At 36.8% G+C, this 23,231-nt stretch overlaps 1 protein-coding gene across 1 annotated transcript; it reads left to right on the forward strand.

The window, feature by feature from the left end:
• The first annotated feature begins 4,252 nt into the window (after nucleotides 1-4,252).
• Nucleotides 4,253-22,188, forward strand: Otol1 (otolin 1). Its single transcript, XM_047563183.1, has 5 exons — nucleotides 4,253-4,351; nucleotides 14,344-14,715; nucleotides 18,379-18,468; nucleotides 20,609-20,680; nucleotides 21,290-22,188. Exons 2-5 carry the CDS (start codon nucleotides 14,352-14,354, stop codon nucleotides 22,186-22,188), a joined length of 1,425 nt encoding a protein of 474 aa, XP_047419139.1. The 5' UTR covers nucleotides 4,253-4,351; nucleotides 14,344-14,351.
• Nucleotides 22,189-23,231: the final 1,043 nt, after the last annotated feature.

The raw sequence follows: 23,231 nt of genomic DNA on the forward strand, positions 1-23,231 counted from the left end.
CATGGAATATAGAATCACTCTTAACTTTAAAGTTACTAAATTTGTGAATATTTGCAAGATACATAAGTAGAAAAAACAAATTCTAAAATATATTGGGATTAGTGGGGTGGAATTTACATATTTTTGGTAACATAGAGTAATTAATTACCTTTCAGAAATGATATACAATGAAAGTCTTAAAAACCAAGCTTTATTTACATAAAAGTAGTTGAGTATATCTTCAGTTAAGATGATATAGGTTGCATTAAAAAGGTAGTTTTATCATAACAATTATCTAGTAGGAAAAAAAGATATTTTGCCTTTTAAAGGATGTTATGCCTGTGGTATTTTATAGAACAATTATGAAAAATAACAAAAATTTGATATGCATCTAGTTTTCTATGATAGAATTAGTGGAACATTACATTTTTAGATCTATTGGTCATTTTATTTTCACTCTCTCCTTTAAAGGATTTATAATTCATGAATAAAAATTAACTGTGGTGTTAAACTTGACTTCAGGGTTTTTAAGACAGAAACTAATTTTTATATGTTATGTTCTTTTTAATATTATTCAGAGCAAATCATTATGGCCATCTATTTGGATGATAAATGCTATTTGCACTTTGAAATTTCATAAGGAAGGTCTGTCATTTATTTTCTATTTTGAAGAAGTCAGTCTTTCTAATAACGTATCTGCACTGAAACAAAAAAAAAACCAAAAAACAAACAAACAAACAAAACAAAACAAAACAAAAAAACAAAGACGTGCCATAGCTCTGTGAGATTCCAGATATTCAGGCACGTCATTAACAGAAGAAATCTCATCTAAAGATTTTTTTGTGAAACAATTTTCCTTCTGAAGTTCACATTTTATCAATTTCTCTCTTTTCATCTTCAAGTCCATTGGCAAAACTCCAAAATAAAACTAATAAGTATATTTTTGAATCTTTAAAAATCAGTTAACTAGAAATACATAAATATACAAGGCATTATTTAATTAGGTCGAAGATAGGAAATAAGACACCCAGTTTAAACATGACATCCTTTATCCTATTTTCTTCCTTGTTGAATAAAGACGAGATATTTGACTGCTCTTTTCACTTTCTGGGATTTATAACATTAGGTATGAGTCTGTACTAGAAGAAACTTTATTTTCATTTACCTATTGTAGTAATATGACATTTACTATAATTTAGTCTTAGTGGGTAGCTTATAAGATTTGAAATCTAAGTGCTTTGCATAATCTCCTTCCAAGTGTTTTAATTGACATTCTGCTATAATGAACCCCACAGACCATTACCTGGCTAATTGCTTGAGTTACAGTGCTTATACAATGCCATTCTTTGTCCTTGGTCTTTTGGGGTATTAAATAGCAAGGCTGTCCTGAAAGAGGAAGTGACTGCTGTTTTTCATGTGATGCATTAGCCTCTAGGTAGCTTTTTCAGGGACAGACTCCCTTCTGTTCTTCTCTGGGCTGATTACAAACCTGATACTTGTCAGCTATCTGCTATTCTGAGATTCTCAACTCTGTCTAGGAGAGAGCCCTGATCCTCTAATGGGCTTCCTGAGCCACTGCCACAGACAGAGCTTACCATGAGCTGACTATGAAGTCCTGGAATAGGCCCTGAACCAGGTGACAAAAGGAGAGCAAAACAATTTTGAATTCTCCAGCATCAACTATGGTTGGCCAGAATTTGTTTCGAAAAGAATCTCAATACTTTGGAACTAGAAAAGGGTATAGTGCTAGCTCACCCAGCACAAACTCTGTTTTTAATGTACAAATGTGAGTCCCTGAGGGTGGGGACAGGTTGGGGAGGCAGGTTAGTGACCCAGGCTCAGAACTTCCAATGAACACAGATCCATGAAGTCCTGAAGTTCGATGCCACGTGATGTGAGAGCAAAAGCAGGGGAGTGCCAGGACAAGCCAGGGAAGTGCCATGTACCTGTGTCTTCCATGTTTTCTGCCCATTTTTGATGATGTCATAGGCCAGTGACAATGGCTTTATGATTGTAAAGGAGTGTTACAGGATTTTAAACAGACTTTTAAGAACTAGAGACAGAATAAAAACCAACTCTGCTACCTCCAGGCCTAGACTGGTTTCTCTTGGCAACTTCTGAAAAACATGTTTCTATAGAGCCTGCTCATACCTTGGTCCATGATGCTAAATGACTCAGAATTGGAATAGTTCAAATTCTAATGGGCAAAAGAGAAGCTGATGTACTTTGGGGTGTATATGGTGCCTGCTAACATTCTCTAACTTTGGACTTTCCTGATGTTTGTTTATATTTCTGAGCACTGGAGTAGGTTTAGATGTCTCCGAATTAAAAAAAAAAAAAAAAAGGACAATCCTTAATATTGTTTAAAAGAAAGACAAGTAGAAGTTTAGTAACCAAAAATATTTTTATATATTTATGTATATTTTTATATTTATACATTTCAGGCCATATCTTTAGGAGTTATACTTCATATTTGAGTTCCTTACACATACACATGGAAGTAAGCTGATGAAAGAAATGAACACAAGTCAACAGATAGTAAGCTACTAGTGATGAAAATTCTCTATCACCTTATCACAAAAAATTTGTTTCAAGGACAAAATTATTTCTTTTAATCTCACCTATCTGTTAGCTTCTGTTTCCTGGAGCTTCCACAGAACCTCCCTTTTGGGCAAAATGACTCACTGAGGGACTGGTCGCAGCTCACTCCCACTCCTTTTCTGTCATGATTCCTTACTAAGTAGCACACCACAACAGGTGTTCTGCTTGGTTTATAAAAAGGTGAAAAGATTTGTTTAGGTTTGGATACACTTATTCTAATGTGTGCACAAATATTTCATGTTAAGGAAGTAGAAAATCTCAGTGAAATCTACTTCATAGAAAATTTCTATCATGAATCCTGGTTTGACTCCATCATGCATTTTTGTGAACATGCCAAAACTTAACAAAAATGTATTATGGACATATGTGAGTTTTAAATTTAGCTTTGCAATAACAACTTTGATAGATTATTATTTGCAGGACCAACTAATAAACAAATAGAGGAACAAATCCATCAGCATGTTCAGATTATGTTGTTTTCTTTCTTTTTTTTTTTTTTTTAATTTAAGGGACTTTATCTTTTTAGAGCCATTTCAGGTTTGCAGAAAACTTGAGTAGAAACCACAGAGAGTTCCCACATAACCCGTCCCTCAGTCTACACACAGTTCCTCATTGCTCTTTTTACCTCAGTGGAATATACCTGCCTGCAAAATTTACTTTAGGTTTGTTATCTAGCTGCACACTCACAGATTCATTCATTCACTCTGTCCCTTTCCCCCACTGAATCATCCCATTTCTTGACTGGGACTCAGGCTTCTATGTTTTAATACAGAGAAAGTCCTTCTGTCCAATCAGGTTCATCTCACTCAAGTTATTAAATCACTCAATCCCTAAAAAGAAAACCACTACAATTGTAATACCTAGAATCACAGTGAGGGAAATAAAAAAGATGAAACCAAGTGGTAATAACTTGGTTCTTGTCTTTGCCTAATCCCATTTGTAAAAAGGTTTTCGTTTCTAGGCTCTAGAGGTTTAGAACCAGGGTTTATTTTGTGCCTAAATTTAATCCACATTTTTACCTGTCTACTCATCCTTTGTAGGTGACTTCATTTTTCCATCAACCAGCCACCTGAATTATTACTTGGTCCTGCCCTGACTTGATTGCTTTTGGAAGTATGGAGGTTCCTTCTCCATACCCAACCCTACACTGTGGGTGTCGACTGCTACTTATAATGTTCTGCTTCCTGACTTACTACTTTGATTTAAGGCAGGGTGGGAGGAGCAGAGGAGGAACCGAAAAAGTGTTGGCATGCATAGAGGGGGGAAAATGTGTCCACATTTGCAGCTGGTCTCTTTATAATGTTATACTCTGAACCAAAGCCAGTCCCTTTCCATCTGACAGAAAAGTGCTGAGACTGTTTTTATTTTACTGCATACTTGTCAAATACAAGAAGCATTTAACTTGGTAGAATGTACTGTTATATTCAATGTACTTAATAAAATTGTAATGGGTTCACTTATTTAGATACTGAAAGAAATAACTTCTCACTGGACAACAGAAATTACGATGCTTTTGCCACATGTATCAACACAAAGAGATGTGCAAATCCTATCAGAGCTGATTACAATCACTATGGAATTGCTCTTCAAAAATAAAAAGGGAAATAGGAATCTATGGTTACAAAGTTTTTTCTATTTCCTGTTGATTGCAGCTTATGTTTGTGAATGAACTCAAGATCCGAGCTCCAGAAGGCCTGCCTGTCTGAGTTTACCAGCGGAATCAAAACAGGAGGAAATAGCTTACCAGAAACTGTCACTTGTGGTTTGTAAGGTAATGAGAGCATAGCACCTGGAACCTCAAAAAGGAGGAGTACTGTTCAATGGATGTAGCTCTCAGGAGGAAGGAGATGGAAGTGGCAGCAGCAAATATGCTTCCCTGTTTTCTCTCCTGACATCCTTGTGCAACTTGCTCTTGTGGGACCTTCTTCCTCAGGGTGAACATGCCTGAATGGATTTGGCATCAATGAGGTTAATGCTCCCTCTTGGCTGATGCTGCCAACTTTGAACATTACTCTTGATTACTTATTTAAATGGGAAATCGCAGGGGGCTGCCAACATCCTCAGAACAAGCCTGAAGTCATACCATTTCTTGACTGGGGCTCATGCTTGCACATCTCAATACAGAGAAAGTCCTTCAGTCCAATCAGGTTCATCTTACTCAAGTTGTTTTATTGGAAGCTGAGGTTAAGATCTCACGTCACTCCTAAAATTCACCCAGAGAAGATAAGGATTAATTACTTTGATCTTAGACGATGAAGTACCATTTCCATGTAAACAAATTCTATGTCAACAAATTATGTGTCTAGGTTCTTCTGCCTAGTACATTTTTTTTCCTGATTCAATCTATATTTTAAACTAAAACTTTAGTTTAAAACTTTAGGTTTTAAACCTCAACCTGTATTTCCAAAAGAAAATAATTATTGACCATTAGGAAATTTCCCATATATAAAATTATACTTGGCTTTCTTCTTAACCCTCAATTTAAATTATATTCATTAAAACTACAATTCTAAGTAAAAGTTAAATTCTAATTTAAGGTGAAGATGTTACTTTCTATAGCTGTAGGATTAACCTCAAATCCTTGAGATGGGCTGCAGCATGATGCGTCCAGATGACCTCACAGTTCTCTGTCCCTCTCACTCCACACATCTGGGGCATACTGGTTTCATTTCTCTCTCCTCCAAAGGTGGATCTGGTTTCTGCTGATTGAAAAGCTCTTATGGGGCTTTTCCTTGTTCTTTCCAAGGCTGTTTGCATCTGATTCATCAGTGCCTTTTGCTCAGGACTTTCCTATCAGCTAAGTGCTATTTCCTCAGTTAGACTTTCTCTGGCCAACAGACTGAAATAATTATTTTTCTTTCCTTTTTCTTTGGGCTGGGGTGGGATACGCGACCACTGAGTCACATCCCCAGTCCTATTTGATTTAGAGACAGGGTCTCACTGAGTTGCTTAGCGCTTGCTGTTGCTGAGGCTGGCTTTGAACCTGAGAACTGCCTGCCTCAGCCTTCCAAGCCGCTGGGATTACAGGCATGTGCCACTGGGCCCAGTTCCTTGTTATTCTTTATCAAATACCCTTACTTATTTTCTCCATACTACTATTACAGTCTGAAATTTATTTATTTACCATTTTATATTTGTTATTCCCATTGAAACATAATGTCTATGACAGCAGATATTTTGTTCACCTGTATATCACACAGAGAGTAGATCTTTAATAAATAATTTGTTGACTGAATAAATGGTGTTAAGTTGAATTGATTTCTATGCAGGATGAGAGGTAAGGGTCTAGTCTCATTCTCCTGTATACAGATAACCAGGTTTTCCAGCATCATTTGCTTAAAAGACTGTGTTTTCTCCAGTGTCTTCTCCTTGGCACATTTGTCAAGGATCAGATGACTGTACACAGACTGTTTGTCTGTCTTCTGTTCTGTATCATGTGCCTTTTTTAAATGTGTCTTTTTCTATGTGTCTTTTTTCTATGCATGTACAATGAAGTTTTTTGTTATTATTATTCTGTAGGATAATTTAAAGTTAGGGATTGTGATTCTTTTTTGGTTTAGAATTGCACTGACTATTCTGGGTTCTTACTCTTCCAAAAGAATTTTAGGACATTTTTTCCCCCTAGTTCTGTGAAACTATGTAAAGTCATTGGTATTTTAATGGGGATTGCATTGAATCTGTATATTGCTTTTGATAGTATTGCCATTTTAGCAATATTAATTATTTCTGCCTATTCCTGAACATGAGTGGTCTTATCATTTTCTTGTGTCCTCTTCAATTTAAGTTTTTCTTCAGTGTTCTGTAATTTTCATTGTAGAGGTCTTTCACTTCCTTGGTTAGGTTTGTTTCTGTTTTGTTGTTGTTGTTGTTGAGGCAATTGTGAATGGGATTGTTTTTCTGATTTCTTTCCCAAGAGATTCATTGCTGATGTATAGGAAAGTGATTGATTTTTGTATGTTGATTTTATAACCTGCTACTTTACTGAATTTGTTTCTTAGCCCTAGCAGTCTTCTGGTGGAGTGTTTTGGACCTTCTAAGTATACAATTTAATAATCTGCGAACAGTGATAATTCAACTTCTTCCTTCCATATTTTTATCCCTTTTATTTACTTCTCAGGCCTAATTGCTCTGACTAGACTTTCTAGTACTGTATTGAATAGGAGCGGTGAGAGTGGACATCCTTATTTTATTCTGAATTTTAAAGGAAATGCTTTCAGTTTCCCTATTCACTATGATGTTGACTTGGGTTTGTCAAATATATCCTAAGATACTGAGGTAGGTTCCTTTATCCCTAGTTTCTTCAGTGTTTTTATCATAAATGGGTGCTGAATTTTGTCAAAGGATTTTTTGGCACCTATCTAGAGGACTATGTGACTTTTATCTTTAATTCTATTTATGTGGTGAATTACATTTATTGATTTGCATATGTTAACTCACCCTTGCATTCCTGGGATAAAATCGACTTGGTCATAATGAACAATCTCCTTAGTATGTTGTTGAATATGATTTGCTAATATTTAATTAAGGACTTTTGTATCTACGTTTATCAGAGATATTGATCTATAGTTTTTCTTCCTTTGATGTATCCTTATCCAGTTTTGGTTTGAGGATAATATTGGCTTCATAGAGTACATTTGGAAGTATTCTATTTATTTCTATTTTATGGAATAATTTGAGGACCACTGGTATTAGTTCTTCTTTAAAGGTCTGATAGAATTCAACTGAGACTCCATCTGGTCCTGGGCTTTTCTTTGTTGGAAGGATTTTATTATTGCTTCTATCTCATTGTGAGGTATTGGTATGTTTAGGTTTTATATGTCCTCTTGATTCAGTTTTGGCAGGTCATATGTATCTAAAAATATGTCCATTTCTTCTGGGTTTTCCAATTTATTAGAGTATAAGTTTTCAAAATATTCCCTAATGATCCTCTGGATTTCTGTGATTTTTGTGGTTGGTGATTTCTCCTTTTTCATCTCTAATTTTATTAATTTAGTTTTTCTGTCTTTTTTGTTAGGTTAATTTGTCTAAGGGCTTATGGTGTTATGGTTTGGATATGAGGTGTGACCCAAAAGCTTCCGTGTTAATGCAGGAGGTTAAATGATTAGATTGTGAGAGCCTTAACCTAATCAGTTCATCTTAGCTTGAATGAATTAATGGGGTGGTAACTGTAGGCAGATTGGGCATGACTGAAGGAGATGGGTCACTGTGGGTGTGTCCTGAAAGAGCTGTTCTTGTCTGGGGTCCCTCCTACCCTGATTCCTGGCTGCCATGTGGGAATCTGCTTCTGTCCACCATGCCCTTCTGCCATGATGTACTTCTTTATTGTGGGCCCAGAGCAATGCACTTCGTCAACCATGGATTAAACCTCTGAGTTGTGAGCCCCCCAAATTAAGCTTTTCCTCCTCTAAATTGTTCTTGTAAGTTATTTTGGTCTTAGAAACACAAAGCTGATTAACAAAGAAATTAGTACTAAGAAGTACCAATTGCTATGACTAATCTGACCATTTGGTTCAGGTCACCCTGAACCCTTTGGAAAAGTTTATGGAAGAAGTTTCAAAAAGTTTGGATATGTGGGCTGGAGAAGCTTTAGAATGTTGTAAGCAGAGTTTAATGGATAATTCTTGTGGGTGTGCAGATGCAGACGACAAGAATGCCAACCAGAATGCAGGTGGTAAAACCTTTGCTTACGAGGTTTTAGAGAAGAAGGAGGATTCTGTTGGGAATTAGACTAGAGGCCATTCATTTCACATTTTGGCAAAGAACTAGTCTACATTTGCCCATGTCCTGAGATTCTGTGTGAGACTGAATTTAAAAACCATGGAACCAGCTGACCATGAATTGAACCTCTGACACCCTGAGCAAGGATAAACTTTTCCTTCTTTAAGTTGCTCTTGTGGGATATTTTGGTCACAGCAATGAAAAGCTGACTAACACAAAAGAAAAAAGAAATAGAGGAAGAAAGAAAGAAAGAAAGAAAGAGAAACACAAGCATGGAAAGAAAGAGCATAAAATACTGGTCTAAATGAAACATGCGAGACATCAAAAGCAGCTATCCAAATAGCAAAAGGATGCTATGGACTTTAAGTTATATCTCATAATTCTCTATAGTTTCACAGGATCAAAGGGGAAGAATGCTCTACATAAGGCAAAAAAATCACCACTCTTTTTGCTTATGCAACATACACACACATAGCCACATGTCTAAAATTATTTGAAATTATATTCATATGGGAATTAACATGAATAATACAACTGGGATACAATACTAGCATGGATTATTTGATGACTGAAAATAATGTGGAGGCATTTTTTTTGTTTTTGTTTTTGTAATGGATAAAGATGTAGATGGATAAGGAGTGACTGGGTTAAGGAAAAAGAATGAAGAATTAGACATGAGATAGGCTGGCAGGCTGGGAGTTTATAATAAGAGAAATAGAGCTAAAATTAAATGGAGAAGAATAAATGATAATAAGATTTGGTCTGGAATCAATGTAGGTATATTAGGCAGAAAGGGATTTAATATAGGCAATTAGGTGCTTATTCAGTCATTGAAGTGGGAAGGGGAAAGGGCAAGGAGGGCTACTACTGTTGTCAATTTAATCTTTAGTTTTCAGAGAATCAGGGTATTGTTACTGTTGCCCAGGCAGGTACCACAGAATACTGCTGCTTATAGTTACCTACAGAACCAAGGTGGGATTTCATGTTGCTGTGCCCGAGGCCACCACAAAACTTCACATCTGCTAAAGTCTGTGCATTTACTGGCTGCTGCCTACAGGAGGCAATGGGCTTCTACATTCTGTCTTACCCATTCCGTGTATGTTTTTTTTCCATTAGCAGAAACTAAACTGGAACCCTGATGGCAAGAGCTTCTAGGCAATGTAGTTCTCAGTCTTTGAGCCCATGAGTTTTATGGAAGGGACTAAAGGGGATGGAAATGATTCCAAATGTCCAAAGCCAAGACTAGGAAAAACTTGTTATGTTACTGCTTTAAAATATTATTTCTGGCTAATTTCATGAGATCTCTCTCCTCTCTCTCTCTCTCTCACACACACACACATACACACAAACACACATTATCACACATTACTGAGGACACTACACGGAAGTTTTCATGCATTATCTTATTAAGATTCATAAGTTTCACAATAGGAATAGCTATTATTATATTACCATTTTAGAAATGAGGAACACAGAATTAAAAATTTATAGTTACTTTCTCCAAACAAAACAACTAATAAGTAGATCTGAACCTGGAACTCAGGACTATCTACAAAGATCATGGATTTCAATTCTATGCTACGTTATTTGATAGTTGGTATCTAAATTTATTTATAATATATGGTCCTTATCTTAATATCTTGTCAGTCATCTCACAAATACACACTGTTAGGTCAATATAAACACCTTACTTTCACTGAGAAAAGAACTACCAAATCTTCAATGAATGTCCTCTCAATCTTGGGCTACTTAATGAGAGAGGAGTATATGATTAGATGAGACATAATACTTTTTGCCTTTCGAATGAAATCTTATGAAATGTGCTACATTTCATATGTTGATAGAGTGCCCACTGCGATAAGACAACATCACAGAATGTCAGGTTGGAAGGGATATTCAATCTTCTAACATCCCTTCTAAGAGCTGGAGATGGAGCTCAGTGGCAGAGTACTTGTCTAGCATGTGCAAGGAGCTGGGTCTTACCTTCAGCATTACACACACACACACACACACACACACACACACACACACACACCCCATACACCTCTCCTGATAGCATCTCAATAAAGGTGAATGTGGCCCAATTTCTGCTTGAACACTTTCAGTGGGTGAGAGAACTTCAGGGGCATGGGGGCTGAAAGATAACGGGGAGGAGCTCAGAGCATGCTGCTGCTGAGGTGGAGGTAGGGTGATACTGCTTGGAGACTTCTTAGTTTTGTCTCAAAGGTAGCAAAAACGTTAGGCTTATGGTTGGAACGTTTGACATCATTTAGCTTTTGCTGCCTAAATACACTGAAGTTCTGTGGCCGACTATTGCTGGTGTGTCTGTGGTAGGCTCAAGATGGACAGGAATGATTTGATCCATTGAGAAGTGAGGTCTATGCCCCCTCCATCTGAGTATGGCTGGTCTCTGTGACTGCTTTGACTAACAGAATTCAATGTAAGTGTCACTATGCCAGTTTTCAGGTACAGTCTTACTAGGTTGGCAGATTCCATGTTTTTGGAACACACTTTTTGGAAGCTCTGAGCCTTGATGTATGTTTGAGTATTTGAGATTGGCAAACTAGTGAGACTATGTGATCAAAAGTACAAGTTGAGTTCAGCCTTTTTCTATTTCTATTGGGACACCATAGTTGTAGGTTAGCCTCTCCCAACTAGCCCATCCATCAGTTGAACACTACTAAATGACTTTGTCAATGCCTCACAGAGCAGAAGAATTACCTGACCAATCCAGGCCTGAATATCTGACCCACAAAATTGTTAGCCATAATACAATTGCTGTTGTTTTAAGGCACAGAGTTTGGGCTACTTTGTTAAACAGCAATAGATAACTGGAACAGAGATTTGAGGTTATGGAATCTGTTTGTCTCAGGAAGCCTTACCTGGGCATTTGGGGACTGTACTCTAGAGTGTGTTTGGCTAGGGCAGCTGAGGGGGCAACTCTATCCATGTGTCCCTCATCTTCCTCCTGTGACTAGTATCTAGTCCATTCACATCCTTCTGATGGCAATGGCAGAGGGTAAGAAAGCAAGTGAAAACACACATGTCCCTAAGATCTAGGCTTGGGATTGTTACTCTGTCACAATGTTATTATTATTAGAAAAAGAAATGATATGCCTGTATCATTGATCAGTTTACTACCAGTAATTGCTGCAATCTCAAAGGGCTTTGTGTTTTCCTCATCTCCAGCTTTTTGGGAGAACTCTATCACAGTCTTAAAGTGCTGATGACATTGTCCTTATTTCAATTGGGAAGCAGGAACCCACAATGAAAGAGAAACAGATGAGAACAATTCATGCCCTCAGATAGGGACACTGAGCACCCTCCTTATACTAGTTGGCTCTGTCCATTCTTTTCTGTAATCTTTTGACCTATTGTCAGTTACTTTGTTTGCCCAGCACCAATGTGTTCTCCTGTCAGAACCAGACTTCTCCCTTTTTCCTTCTTCATTTTTCTCAATAATTTCTCAGTTCCTGTCTGCAGGAGGTCACTTTTCAACAAAATGGCTCAGAGTTCAACTTTATGAAGGATCCAACTTCAATTTATTTCTACAGCATCTCTGATCACTCATTAATCCCCAAGCAGCATGATATAGTAGGAAGTGCGCTTCAGAGTCAAGTGGACTATATTTTGATCTCAGCTCCCCTGTTCCTAACACTGTCACCTTGGGCAGGCCACTTAACATCTCTGTGCCTTTGTTTTATAACCAGTTGTAGGTGCATAATAAATCTTATCTTGCATGGTTCTTGTGTGATACAACTGACGCAACAATTATGTAGCGCCTAGAGCAATGACTGCCAGGTTCTCAGTGTTGAATTCCTTCCTTTACCTTTGTCTTTCAATCCCTCTCTTGCCTGCACTCTCAGGACTGGTTTACTAAGATCCTATCACAATACGTTTGCAGGGTCAAAAATACTTGGTACGTATGGAAGAATAACACAGAGATGTTCTATTAAGGAAAAAGAAAGATTATTTCCCCACATGCCCTCACTTTTTACAGATAACAGAAAACGTCCTAGAGCTTTAACACTTGGTATTCTGCAAACTCTAGTGCTTCCTATAGTAAGGTGGTGCGAGAATTAAAAATCACTAATATTTCACTTTGGGCCTTTTGCCAAATCTATTTCTCTATATCTAAAGATGTGGGACTGGCTATAAATGGATGTTTACTGTGGAAAAGATCCTTAAGGATGGAACAGGGTTTTACATGGCTTCCTATTATAGGATCCACCCCAGGACTTCTTAGATGTTCAAATAAATGTTTGTTGAACAATGATTATTTTATTGAATACAATTGTATGAGCTTTGAAAGTTCAGTTATTTTGTATTTCAACAATATTCTATAGTCTTTGCTGGGGCTGAATTTGACTGACTGGTGTGTGGTAACTGTGTTTGGTGTGCTCACTTGTGTGGTGTAGAGGGTGTGTGAGAGAGGGATCTGTATTTGGAGAAAGGCAGCATGATGCGTTGCCCTTCACACTTGCCCCTCTTTGTTTTTGTTGCCTCTCCTTGCTCCTTTCTGGACTGTACACTAGCGACAGAGACGTGGCTTATGTTTGGTGTCATCATGTCTAATTCTGCACTGCTGGTGACATTGTTGATAGTCAGTAAATACTGATTAAATGGATAATATAGTAGAAAAGACAACTTGAAAGAAACATTTTGTATAACATTAACATTTTGTATCTTTATATGATCTGGGAGAGGAAGTGTCTTATCTTGTCTCTTCTCATCTGCTCTGATTTATGTCTGTCTCCTCCATGGCTCTGTTCCATTGAGCTACCCTTGGATTTATTATTCTTTAATCCCATCCTTATAAATGCCACATGATTTGTGGAAAGGGTTTAGGTTTGAAATTAAAGAGACCTGGATTTAAGTCCTAAGTCCATAATTTACTGGTTATGTGACCCGGACAAGATATGTAACCCCTTGATGGCTGTTTCCTCCTCTGTGAAGGTGAAGAAGTGTGTCACCTACCTGGCATAGTTGTTTTGAGAACTGACTGACTTGATAATGTAAGGCACCTGCTCATAGTAGGGGCCCTATACATAGTAGGCTTTTTTTTTTTTTTTTTACTATCCTTATTTTTTTTGTCTTTATTCTCTCACTAATTATCCTAATTGTTCTTTCTCCTAACAGAAAACACACATTTCTAACCTTGGCTATCTGTTAGCAGATACCAGACTTCTGGGAATTGATGGGGAATGGGATACTGTGAACTATTACAATTTTACTTTATTGCAAACCTTATATCATATTACTTTGGACATTGATAAAAACCTGAATAAGAATAACCACACTTTTCCCATTAGAATAATATAAGGATAAATATGAGTTTTCAGAAAACTCCCTGAATTATAGAGCAAGAAGTGAAGAGTTAAATGGCATGTAAAGAATCTAAGGACATAGGATATATTCAAATTTATGATTTTTTTAATCATCTCCCTCTCTGTTAATTATAATAGATTCCAAAAGAGTGCTCTCACAACAGCACCATTATCCATAGTAGATTTAAAGACTATTTCACCAGTATTTTTTTTCTTGAAATAATTGAGTTTGCTGGAATAAACTATTCAGTTCAATATTTTTCATCTCTCTTTAATACAAATATATTTGATTCCTATAAATCTGAGTGAGGTCAGTCAGGAAATTACACATATTTTTTCCACAGGGTATGTGAGCTATTAAGTCGTGTTGCATTTATTATAGATCATGTTTGGTATTTGGCAAGATAATTTGAATGATTGAGAACAGTACTTTAAAACATGTAACACTGAGAAAACCAGAAAGGAGAACTGAAGCAAAGGAGAACTGTTCCTTATAATGAATACTTCAAGTAAATAAAATATTTGGTTTTGATTCAAGAACACATTTACATATAAAAGTATATCAACAATATATCATTTTATATTATGCATTCTGTTCATTCTTATGACTCATATATGCATATATTTCTCCCATATAAGTATATATTTATTTCAGTTAGTCTTTTCATTTGAAATGCATATAATTTATATATATTTTCTTATCATATCTTTCTTCCAGTTTCAAATATGTGGATGTTTTCTTGGATTTGTGTCATTTTAATTATTTTGGCTATTGTTGGTGTGGACACAAGAGCAAAGACCACACCATATATCAAATTTACGAAGAAATCTGAGGGAGAAGAGATGCCCAAGGTTCTAAAGCCAACCAGCAGCTCACCTCAGGAGGAAGAAGTAAACCCCTTCATGGAAATGCCTGCAGTGGCAGAACCAACTGCTGAGCCCTCAGCCCAGGAATTTGCCTTCACCACCACCAGTCTCTTTTCCTTTGAAAACTTCACTCTTGAAACAGCTGATTTCTTTTTGAATTGTTGTCATTGTTGCTCACCTATTGCGGGGCAGAAAGGAGAACCTGGAAAGACTGGAAAATCAGGTATTTGAAAATGCAGGAAGTTATGTTTCTCACCTGTACATCAATAAAGAGATGGGTCAGGGCATGGCATTGCTCCAAGGGTTTCTACACTGTCATGCAGATGGTAATAGGCCTAGGAATGACATTGTGACAGATGCAAATACAAATGGGTGCTGTGCTGCCCAGCATAGTAGTCACTAGCTACATGCATGGTTATTAATACATATTAAAGTTAAAATTAAATAAGATAAGCAATTCAGTTCCACAATCACAGCCACATTTCAAATGCCCAATAATCATATGTGGCCAGTGATTACTTGATTGAGCAGCACAGGTATTACAGAACATTTCTATCACTGCAGAAATTTCTCTTGGAAAGTGCTGGTTAGAGTTAAGGCAGGGACTTCTGACCCCAGCATCGATGCTGCAGATCTTCAAGCTGCATATATTACCAGTACAGTCTTTTCATTAATGACTGAATTAAAAAGGTAGATGAAAATTCTATTGCCTGGTAAGAATGTGTGCTGACTGATGGATTTTTTGAGTGCTATTTGTAGTTAGGATTAGAGATGGAATGCCTGTGAGGTAGAGAATGAAGTGCAGGATTCGTTTTGCTCCTCATTGAAATTCTGAAGCAATACTATGTCCTTGCCTAGTAATTTTCTCCATTGAACACTGTGGTTATTTATTTCAAAATATCAGATGTCTTTAATATATATGAATATATTAAATGATTATACTTTCAGTATTATCATAATACATTTTGACTTTTATATGTCATGTAGCATAGAAAATTCAAGGTAGAATTAAGATCAGAATGTCAATTTCAAATTTGCTATTCCCTGAAAAAAAATCATGTTGATGTTTGCTGTGTCTTGCCTGAAGAATAGAAAGTTTTAAAATCAGTAATTATATATCTTTAAAGGTTTTTCATTCATTTCATCCCATTGTAGGATCAAACTCAGCATTTATGCAGGGCTGAATTAAGGGGTGAAGGAGATGGGCAGTGGCCAGAGGCATCAAGATTTCAGGGTTGTTAACACATACAAAATGTATTGAGTCAGAGAAAGTCATATTTACCAGAACTTTTCTTAGCATCCTGTTTGACTGGCAAGCTGCTTGTGAGTGGAAACCCCAAGCAGAGTCAAGTAGACATAGCTGGTTGCTAAGCTGTCATCTAAGGCTAGGAAGTCTACAACATCAGGCTTTTGTTTTACCCAGTCATGTATTTGACTGGGCAGTTCTTGGAGTTCAAACCCTCCTCTAAACCCGTGTGACAAATATTTTGAAGATTTCAGGTTATTAGCTTCTCTTAGTCTGACTGGACCGTGCTTAAATGCTGAGAATATTGACTCTATCATGGTCTTAACCTAGGAAAGCTTCATTACTTCTGTTAGTCTTAGTTTCCAAAATGGTAAAATGGGCTAAGAATGATACTGACTTCACAGAATCAGCAAGAACTCACCATGGTGCCTGGAATAAAATAAATACTCAGTTAATCATTTTTATCTTTACAGTTAGCTATGGTAGGAGTATAGTCCTGTCTTGTGGAATACTCTTGAGCCTTATATGACAGGATACCACTTTTGAGATTCAGAGAGAGACAGATGTTCCAGCTTTAGTAGTATTTTAAAAAATATTTCTTCCTTCTCTCCTCCCTTCTCCTTCACTCCTCTCCTCTCCACTCTGCTTTCCTTTCTTTCATTAGAAATCAAGTATAAGAGAAACATTGAACAAACTTGAAAAAGAAAAAGAAAGCTACTAAAATCCAACCATTTTAATTCTCCTTCACTAATTTTCAGTCCTTGGTACATGAACACATATACAAACACTTTGTAAACATCACATTTTGCATTATCTACTTTTGAAAGTCACTAGTCTATAAACTTTCTGAATGAAAACATTTTGAAATATTCAGATATATTCTAATAACTAGCAAAGGTAAAATTCTATTTAAAGTCTTATCTCCTCCTTCTCTCTTTAGTTCAGTTATGATACTAGGTTCTACCTGTCAAGAATGGTTGGCATTTTATATTATATCAACTCTTTATAGAAATCTTAAAAATATCATCACATTTTACCTGATGATTTGATCACAGTCCAGGGAATGTGTGGTAAATCACCTATGAGTGCAGAACCTGGAGTCAAAATCAATTTGTGCACCTTGAAGCCTCAGCTTTTTCCTTCATGTTTCGTCTCATGGTAATTATGAAAATCACACCTGGACATACATTTCACCTGGATGAAAGGAGTAGCCTTGCTCTCCTCTGCATCCTCATGTGTAGTTGTTGTGTGTACCTGGTGCCAGCCTGGGTATAGCACTTTATCACTTTCCTCAGTAGTACCACATTGAGCTTTTGGGGGCCGTGAGGCAGGGGAGGTATTGCACAGGGAAATGAAATTGACCATCTTGCTTGCTCCTACTTCGCTTCTTCTTTCTCCATGTCTCTTCTCCCTATAATCCTTTCTTTCCTAGACAGAGGAGCTTAGCCATTAGCCCTTGGTTATTTGAGCTTGCCTTCAGCCTTGATTTCCATTGCAAGCAATTTATTGAAAGTTTTCTTCCAAACAAATACTGTATTCTTTTAAAGAAGAATTCTATTGAATATAATTTCATTCTATTCCTTAAGATGAAGTATTATAATTTCATTGAATATACTTATCTATATGGTTAACTTTCAAAGAAACTGGCCTTAAATTATTCAATTTGGGAAGTAATTCTTATGTCTGGAATAGGACTTGGGTTTCAGGAAGAATAATTTTCCTAGGCTTGAGGCCCCTGTGTGGTCCAGGTAAGTGGAAGGAATCTGAACTGCTCTGGTGAATAAGGATACCCAATGTGGTCTGAGCTTTGGGTGATCTGACCCTTGCCTGCCTCTCAGCTTCCTCTCATCCTTGACCACTATTCAACCATAGTGCCCTTTTTTCAGGTGCTTAAAAACACTATGGTCTTTTCTATTCTTACTTTCCTGAAATAACTACCTGCTAGTTTTGGGAAATCCTAGTGAATTCATTGAGTCTTAATACCATTTTCTTAGGGAGCTCTCTGCTGATCCCATAAATATGTTAGGTTCTTTTTACCCTACTTTATAATAGACCTTCCTATTTTTCTTTATGTTATCAATGACAGTGTAGCAATTTTTACTTATTTGTTTGGTTATCTGTTTAATCCTTATCTTTCATGGAGTCTCAGTTTTGTGGGGATTGGGATTGCTGGTATGTTGATGGCTGTGTTCCTAACACCTAGCAGGGGGCTTTTCGTATAGGAGGCCTCAGAAATAGTTCCCAAACGAATGAATACATGGATGAATGGGGAATATAAAAGTGCTAGGTATTGTGTTTTTACTTCCAATTTGAAAGTGTGGTCCATATAAGTTTTAGTGTCAGGTAATTATTTTGTTCTTGCTGTTTGATGTAGTGCTGCTTCCCTGAATCATTTGATCACTGCCATGAATACAGTGACAAGTACTAATGGGCTCAATTTATCTATTCAGGTGTACAAAATTGCAAATCAGACAAAAATATTGCCCTTAGAACTCTGTAATAGTTTATTTTCACCTGATTTTATGATTAGGACATTGACAGTTATTAGTTTCAAAAAATGACTGTCTCTCTCATCCCCCACACTAATGAATTTCAAAAGAGAATTTTTCTATATTGATGGTTTTAAATCCCCATTTCCAGGTCCTAAAGGAGAGGCTGGTAATATGGGGATCCCAGGGCCACCAGGAATCATTGGACCCCAAGGCTCAAAAGGCCAGAAAGGAGAGAAGGGTAGGTAAATCATTTAATTTCATTTCATGCCAACACCTCAAGGGACATTTTGCATCATTTTTAAGGAGAGCAATTTGCTAAGTAAAAGTCTTGATTCTTGAAGGTATGTCAGTTTTTAAATAGTTAAGTACTTGTTAAAGCATTTTGTGAATTAATTTGATATAGAAGTATTATATGTATAAATAACCAGTTGAGAAATTCTAAACTTATCTGGGAACATCACACACACACACACACACACACACACACAAACACACACACACAGAATTACACAACTTTCCTATTTCTCATTGGTCACCTGGTTGACCCAGTGACTGGAAGCCACAGGTATAGTCTGTGGGGAAGAGTACTTTCCTGTACATTCCATGTGGGCTCATACTTATGATGCAAATTAATTTCATAGTAAATAGAACTAACCAGAACCAGCAATCCTCTAGAATATTCAACTTAGTATGCCTGCTAAGGAGAGTTTGCCATTTCCAGTAACTCACTTTGAAATTAGAGGCAGTGTTGATGGTGGGCAGAGCCATGAATTAAAACAGAAGTATTAAGTGTATAACAGTGACTTTGGACCAGTGGCTTTACCTTGCCTGGAAATTGAGGGGAATGGACTAGATACTTATTTATACCCCTATTTACTATCAAAGAAAATTTGTAGTTATGAGTGCTTTCATAGATCTTTTCCTGCTCAGAAATCCTATAATTCCATAGGTGTGTCAGTAAAGAAGGCTTTCCTGCCTCAGGAAATCCCTGGGTCTGTAAGTGCTCCAAGGTACTGAGGAAAGATTACAGATTCACTGGGACATTGAGAAATTCCTCAGTGAATAGGAGCAGCCTGTAGAAATACCATCTATCCATCAAGTTCAATGTTTGAGCTTCAGTGTCACATGTCAAAAGACCTAATATCATCTATACATCACCCTCCACATGGCTCAGGAACTGCCTAACTCATTTCTGTTAGAACATTCAGTGAAGTAATTACTCAAAAAAGATGCTAAGGTAAGAAAGAGCTACTTCACACTTGTCAGTTATGCGATTTTCATTCTCAGAAACATTTAATCCTTTTGTGGCTGAATTATGTTAGTAGAAAACCCTGTGAAATAAAGATGAGTGATGAACCTCCCCAGTGATTCATACATTCTGGAAGCTAGACTTCTGGAAGAAGAAGAAAATGCAGGGAAGTATCATAAGGTTCTTAAGAATATACTTTGATGAAGGATCAAAAGTAGAGATTCATTCAGTCAAGTCTCTAAAGTGGCAACTTTACTATCCTTTTACTTCCAGACTTAGCTTGGACTCTTGACTAAGAAAGTAAAAAAAAAAAAAAAAAAAAAGAGTTGAATGCCTACATTCTGGTTAATGACTATTTGATTAATTCAGTACAAGCAATGAAATCCCTTAAAAAACTTGAGAACATAAATATTTGTGAGGAAGGTCAATGTTTGATTATTAACAAGGACTGGGAATAGGTTTGGTCCTTCACTTCCTTTCAGCATTGGATTCTCTCAAAATGCATACAGATATTTTCCTGATGGCCTATGGTTTATTTTCCAAATTTTGTATTTTATGTGGAGTGGTAATAGAGGAGGTAGCTATTTAGAAAGCTGTTGAGTGACCTAATGGGATTTCTTTAGTTGCTGCTGTGAAATTAGGGGAGCTTATTCTCATCACTGTCAATTTGATTTAGGATTTATTTTTTTCTGACAAAAATGAAATAAAATTGTTAGTCATAATATAAATAATAAAGTTGACAAATTGATGCCAAAGAAGGTGATATACAGTCATGTTTGGCTGTGTACAAATTTTTGATTTTTTCACATGTCACTTTCTTCTGTGATAAAAGTGAAAACACAAGTATTTGCCCTACCATTTTTGAAGGGGATGTGCTATATACTTTGTAATTTACAAGTGTTCCAATTGATGAGAGATTGGCATTACCTCCCAATCTCCTTTAAATGGTTTACCATTAATTAAAATTAAGCATTCCTAATCACAGTCAATACATTTCCTTTTCACATTATTTTAACTTTTAACCATTTTGATTAAAGGAAACACTGGAATGTGACATGGTTGTGAAAGGGATGTTTGATATATCATAAATGACATAGTTGGAAAAAAGTTAATCTTGGTATTATTTTAGGACTAAAGGGAGAGCGTGGGGACCAAGGGACAAGTGGAGTTCCAGGATACCCAGGAAAACCTGGAGAACCAGGTACAATTAAAAATATTTAATTGTGCACAATCATGAGTGCAATAAAGCCCTTGTTTTCTTCCTGTTTGTATTTAAAGTTTTCAGAGAGGTAAGATGGAAATATAAATTACTACTATTTTTCAAATAATTCAGTGTGCGATTGAAATATATCTAGGAGTTTAGAGACTAGGTAAAAATAGTTCCTCTCTCTAGCGGTCAATTTTCTGGGTTTTAGTTTCTATGCCTTGTAAGATATTGAGTTTGGATAGACAATATGGAGATTTAGGAGAATATTTGAGATGGGCCAAAATGCAAAGGATAATGGTATACAGTAAGCAGTTATAGTTCTAATATTCTTTATTATCTTAAAAGTGGAGAAAGGAACTAGATGTGCGAATTCCGAATAAAAGTATTATTTCTTGGAAGCACTAACTTTTCCCTTTCTGAGATTATGACATACTATAAATTGCTCATTGCATTTATGGTTGCTGGTCACAGCCTTTGCTAGGCAAGAAGGGGTTTCCATGTCCAATGTAATAGATTTTATTCCTATTTTTTGAGCTCTGTGGTAATAACATCTTGTTTGTAGCTTTTGTGATCTTTAAACATTATTTTAATTTTTCATTTCAGGTGGACTTGGTCCTAAGGGGGATAAAGGAAACATTGGCTTGGCAGGAGTAAAAGGACAAAAAGGCTCAAAGGGGGACCCATGTGGGAATGTCACCAAAGGAGACAAAGGAGACCCGGGGCCTGTGGGCTCCCCAGGCTTGAACGGAGGGCCTGGGGCCAAGGGAGAGAAGGGGGAGATGGGGCAGAAAGGCTACTGTGGAGATTCTGGAGAGAGGGGAGGAAAAGGGCAAAAAGGGGAGGAGGGGGTAAAAGGAGAAAAAGGTAGCAAAGGAGACATTGGGACAGAAGGCAAAAGGGGCTCTGAGGGTCTGCCTGGGGCCAAAGGAGATCCAGGTGTTAAAGGAGAAAAAGGAGAGTTAGGTACTCCTGGTCTTGTGGGACCTGCTGGGCCAAAGGGTGACCTTGGGAGCAAAGGGGTCCGAGGACCTATTGGGAAGAAGGGCTCGCGGGGCTTCAAGGGCTCCAAGGGTGAGGTTGCCAAAGTCCTGCAGTCAGCTTTCAGTGCAGCTTTGTCAAAGCCATTCCCTCCTCCCAACCTCCCCATCAAATTTGACAAGGTTTTATATAATGACCAAGGGGATTACAACCCTGCCACTGGAAAATTTAATTGCAGTATTCCTGGGACATATGTTTTTTCCTACCATGTTACTGTGAAGGGTCGACCTGCTTGGATCAGCCTGGTGGCCCAGAATAAGAAGCAGTTCAAGTCCAGAGAAACTCTCTATGGTCAGGAAGTAGACCAGGCCTCTCTCCTCATCATCCTGAAATTAAGTGTAGGAGATCGAGTGTGGTTGGAATTGTCAAAAGATTGGAATGGTGTTTATTCCAGTGCTGAGGATGACAGCATTTTTACAGGGTTCCTTTTGTACCCAGAGGAAACTCCTGGAATTTCTCCATAAATTTGGGTCTTGGACACTGTAGTTGAGTTTAGTGGAATAAGTATTAACATAGAGTAGTGCACTTAAATAAACAACTTCTATTTTTTCATGATTAAAATAATACAAACAAATTTAAATAATTGTGTAATGTAGATTCAATTACTATTCTATTCTAAGATATCTTCTTTAAAACATTTAAGAACATGTGTCTACCAACTGTGTAGCTGACATTTTTTTGTTTAGCATTCTAATGACATTACTTATGCTATTTAAAGTATTAATGTCTATGTGGCAATATGAATGAGATTTATAATTAATAAATATATTCTTCTAAATATCTCTATATTTCATATAACTGTGTGTCACTCCTTTCTATATGAGTGTGAGGTTAATATCTGACATACTATCATGACAAGTCTTTCTTGAAGTTTCCGATTCTCTTAGGGGAATTCTCATGTTAGTTTAATTCTCACATTAGTTTAATTCAGGGGAAATACATGGAAAGAGTGGCAAAGATTAGCTAAAATATCTTTAAAATTTATCATGTGTAAGGGTTTTTCCATAAAACCTGTATTATGCAGACAAGAGTGTTGGGTAAAATGTAAAAAGTACGATAAAGATATTGCTCAATCTAGAAATGATTCACCCATTCATCAAATTATTGTGCTTAGAAGAACTGAATGTCCCTAAAAGATTCAATAATAAAATTAAATCATTACTGATCTAAATTTCAGCCCTTTCTTCATGGTGGAACATTTAATTAGGATAAACTCTTTGGCATCATTATCATCATCTCGAGAATAATTAATTCCAGTTATTCAGTGATAACATTGCTGGAGCAGGTGGGGGATTGGGAATTCATTTGCAATGTGAATGTTTAATAACTGTGAATATTGGATAATTCAGCAGCTTCATTTTTTTTTTAAAAGTGAATTTATTGAATTCAAACTGAATTTGTTTCTATGAAGGTAGTTATGCAGATTTGCGAATCTTGGTGTGTCAAATCAGGAGGTGCGTGATGGGAAAGTTTCTGGTCTTGCTCTGTCAACTTTGGCAAACATTCA

Source organism: Sciurus carolinensis, chromosome 9 (assembly GCF_902686445.1).
Source record: "Sciurus carolinensis chromosome 9, mSciCar1.2, whole genome shotgun sequence".
In the NCBI taxonomy this organism is placed as follows: Eukaryota; Metazoa; Chordata; class Mammalia; order Rodentia; family Sciuridae; genus Sciurus; species Sciurus carolinensis.

Bases quoted from the DNA above. Each gene is read 5' to 3' on its own strand.
- Otol1 (XM_047563183.1), top strand. From the start codon at position 14,352: ATGTGGATGTTTTCTTGGATTTGTGTCATTTTAATTATTTTGGCTATT. The intron at 14,716-18,378 runs GTATTTGAAAAT...CCCCATTTCCAG, and splicing joins TGGAAAGACTGGAAAATCAG to GTCCTAAAGGAGAGGCTGGT. The intron at 18,469-20,608 runs GTAGGTAAATCA...GTATTATTTTAG, and splicing joins AGGCCAGAAAGGAGAGAAGG to GACTAAAGGGAGAGCGTGGG.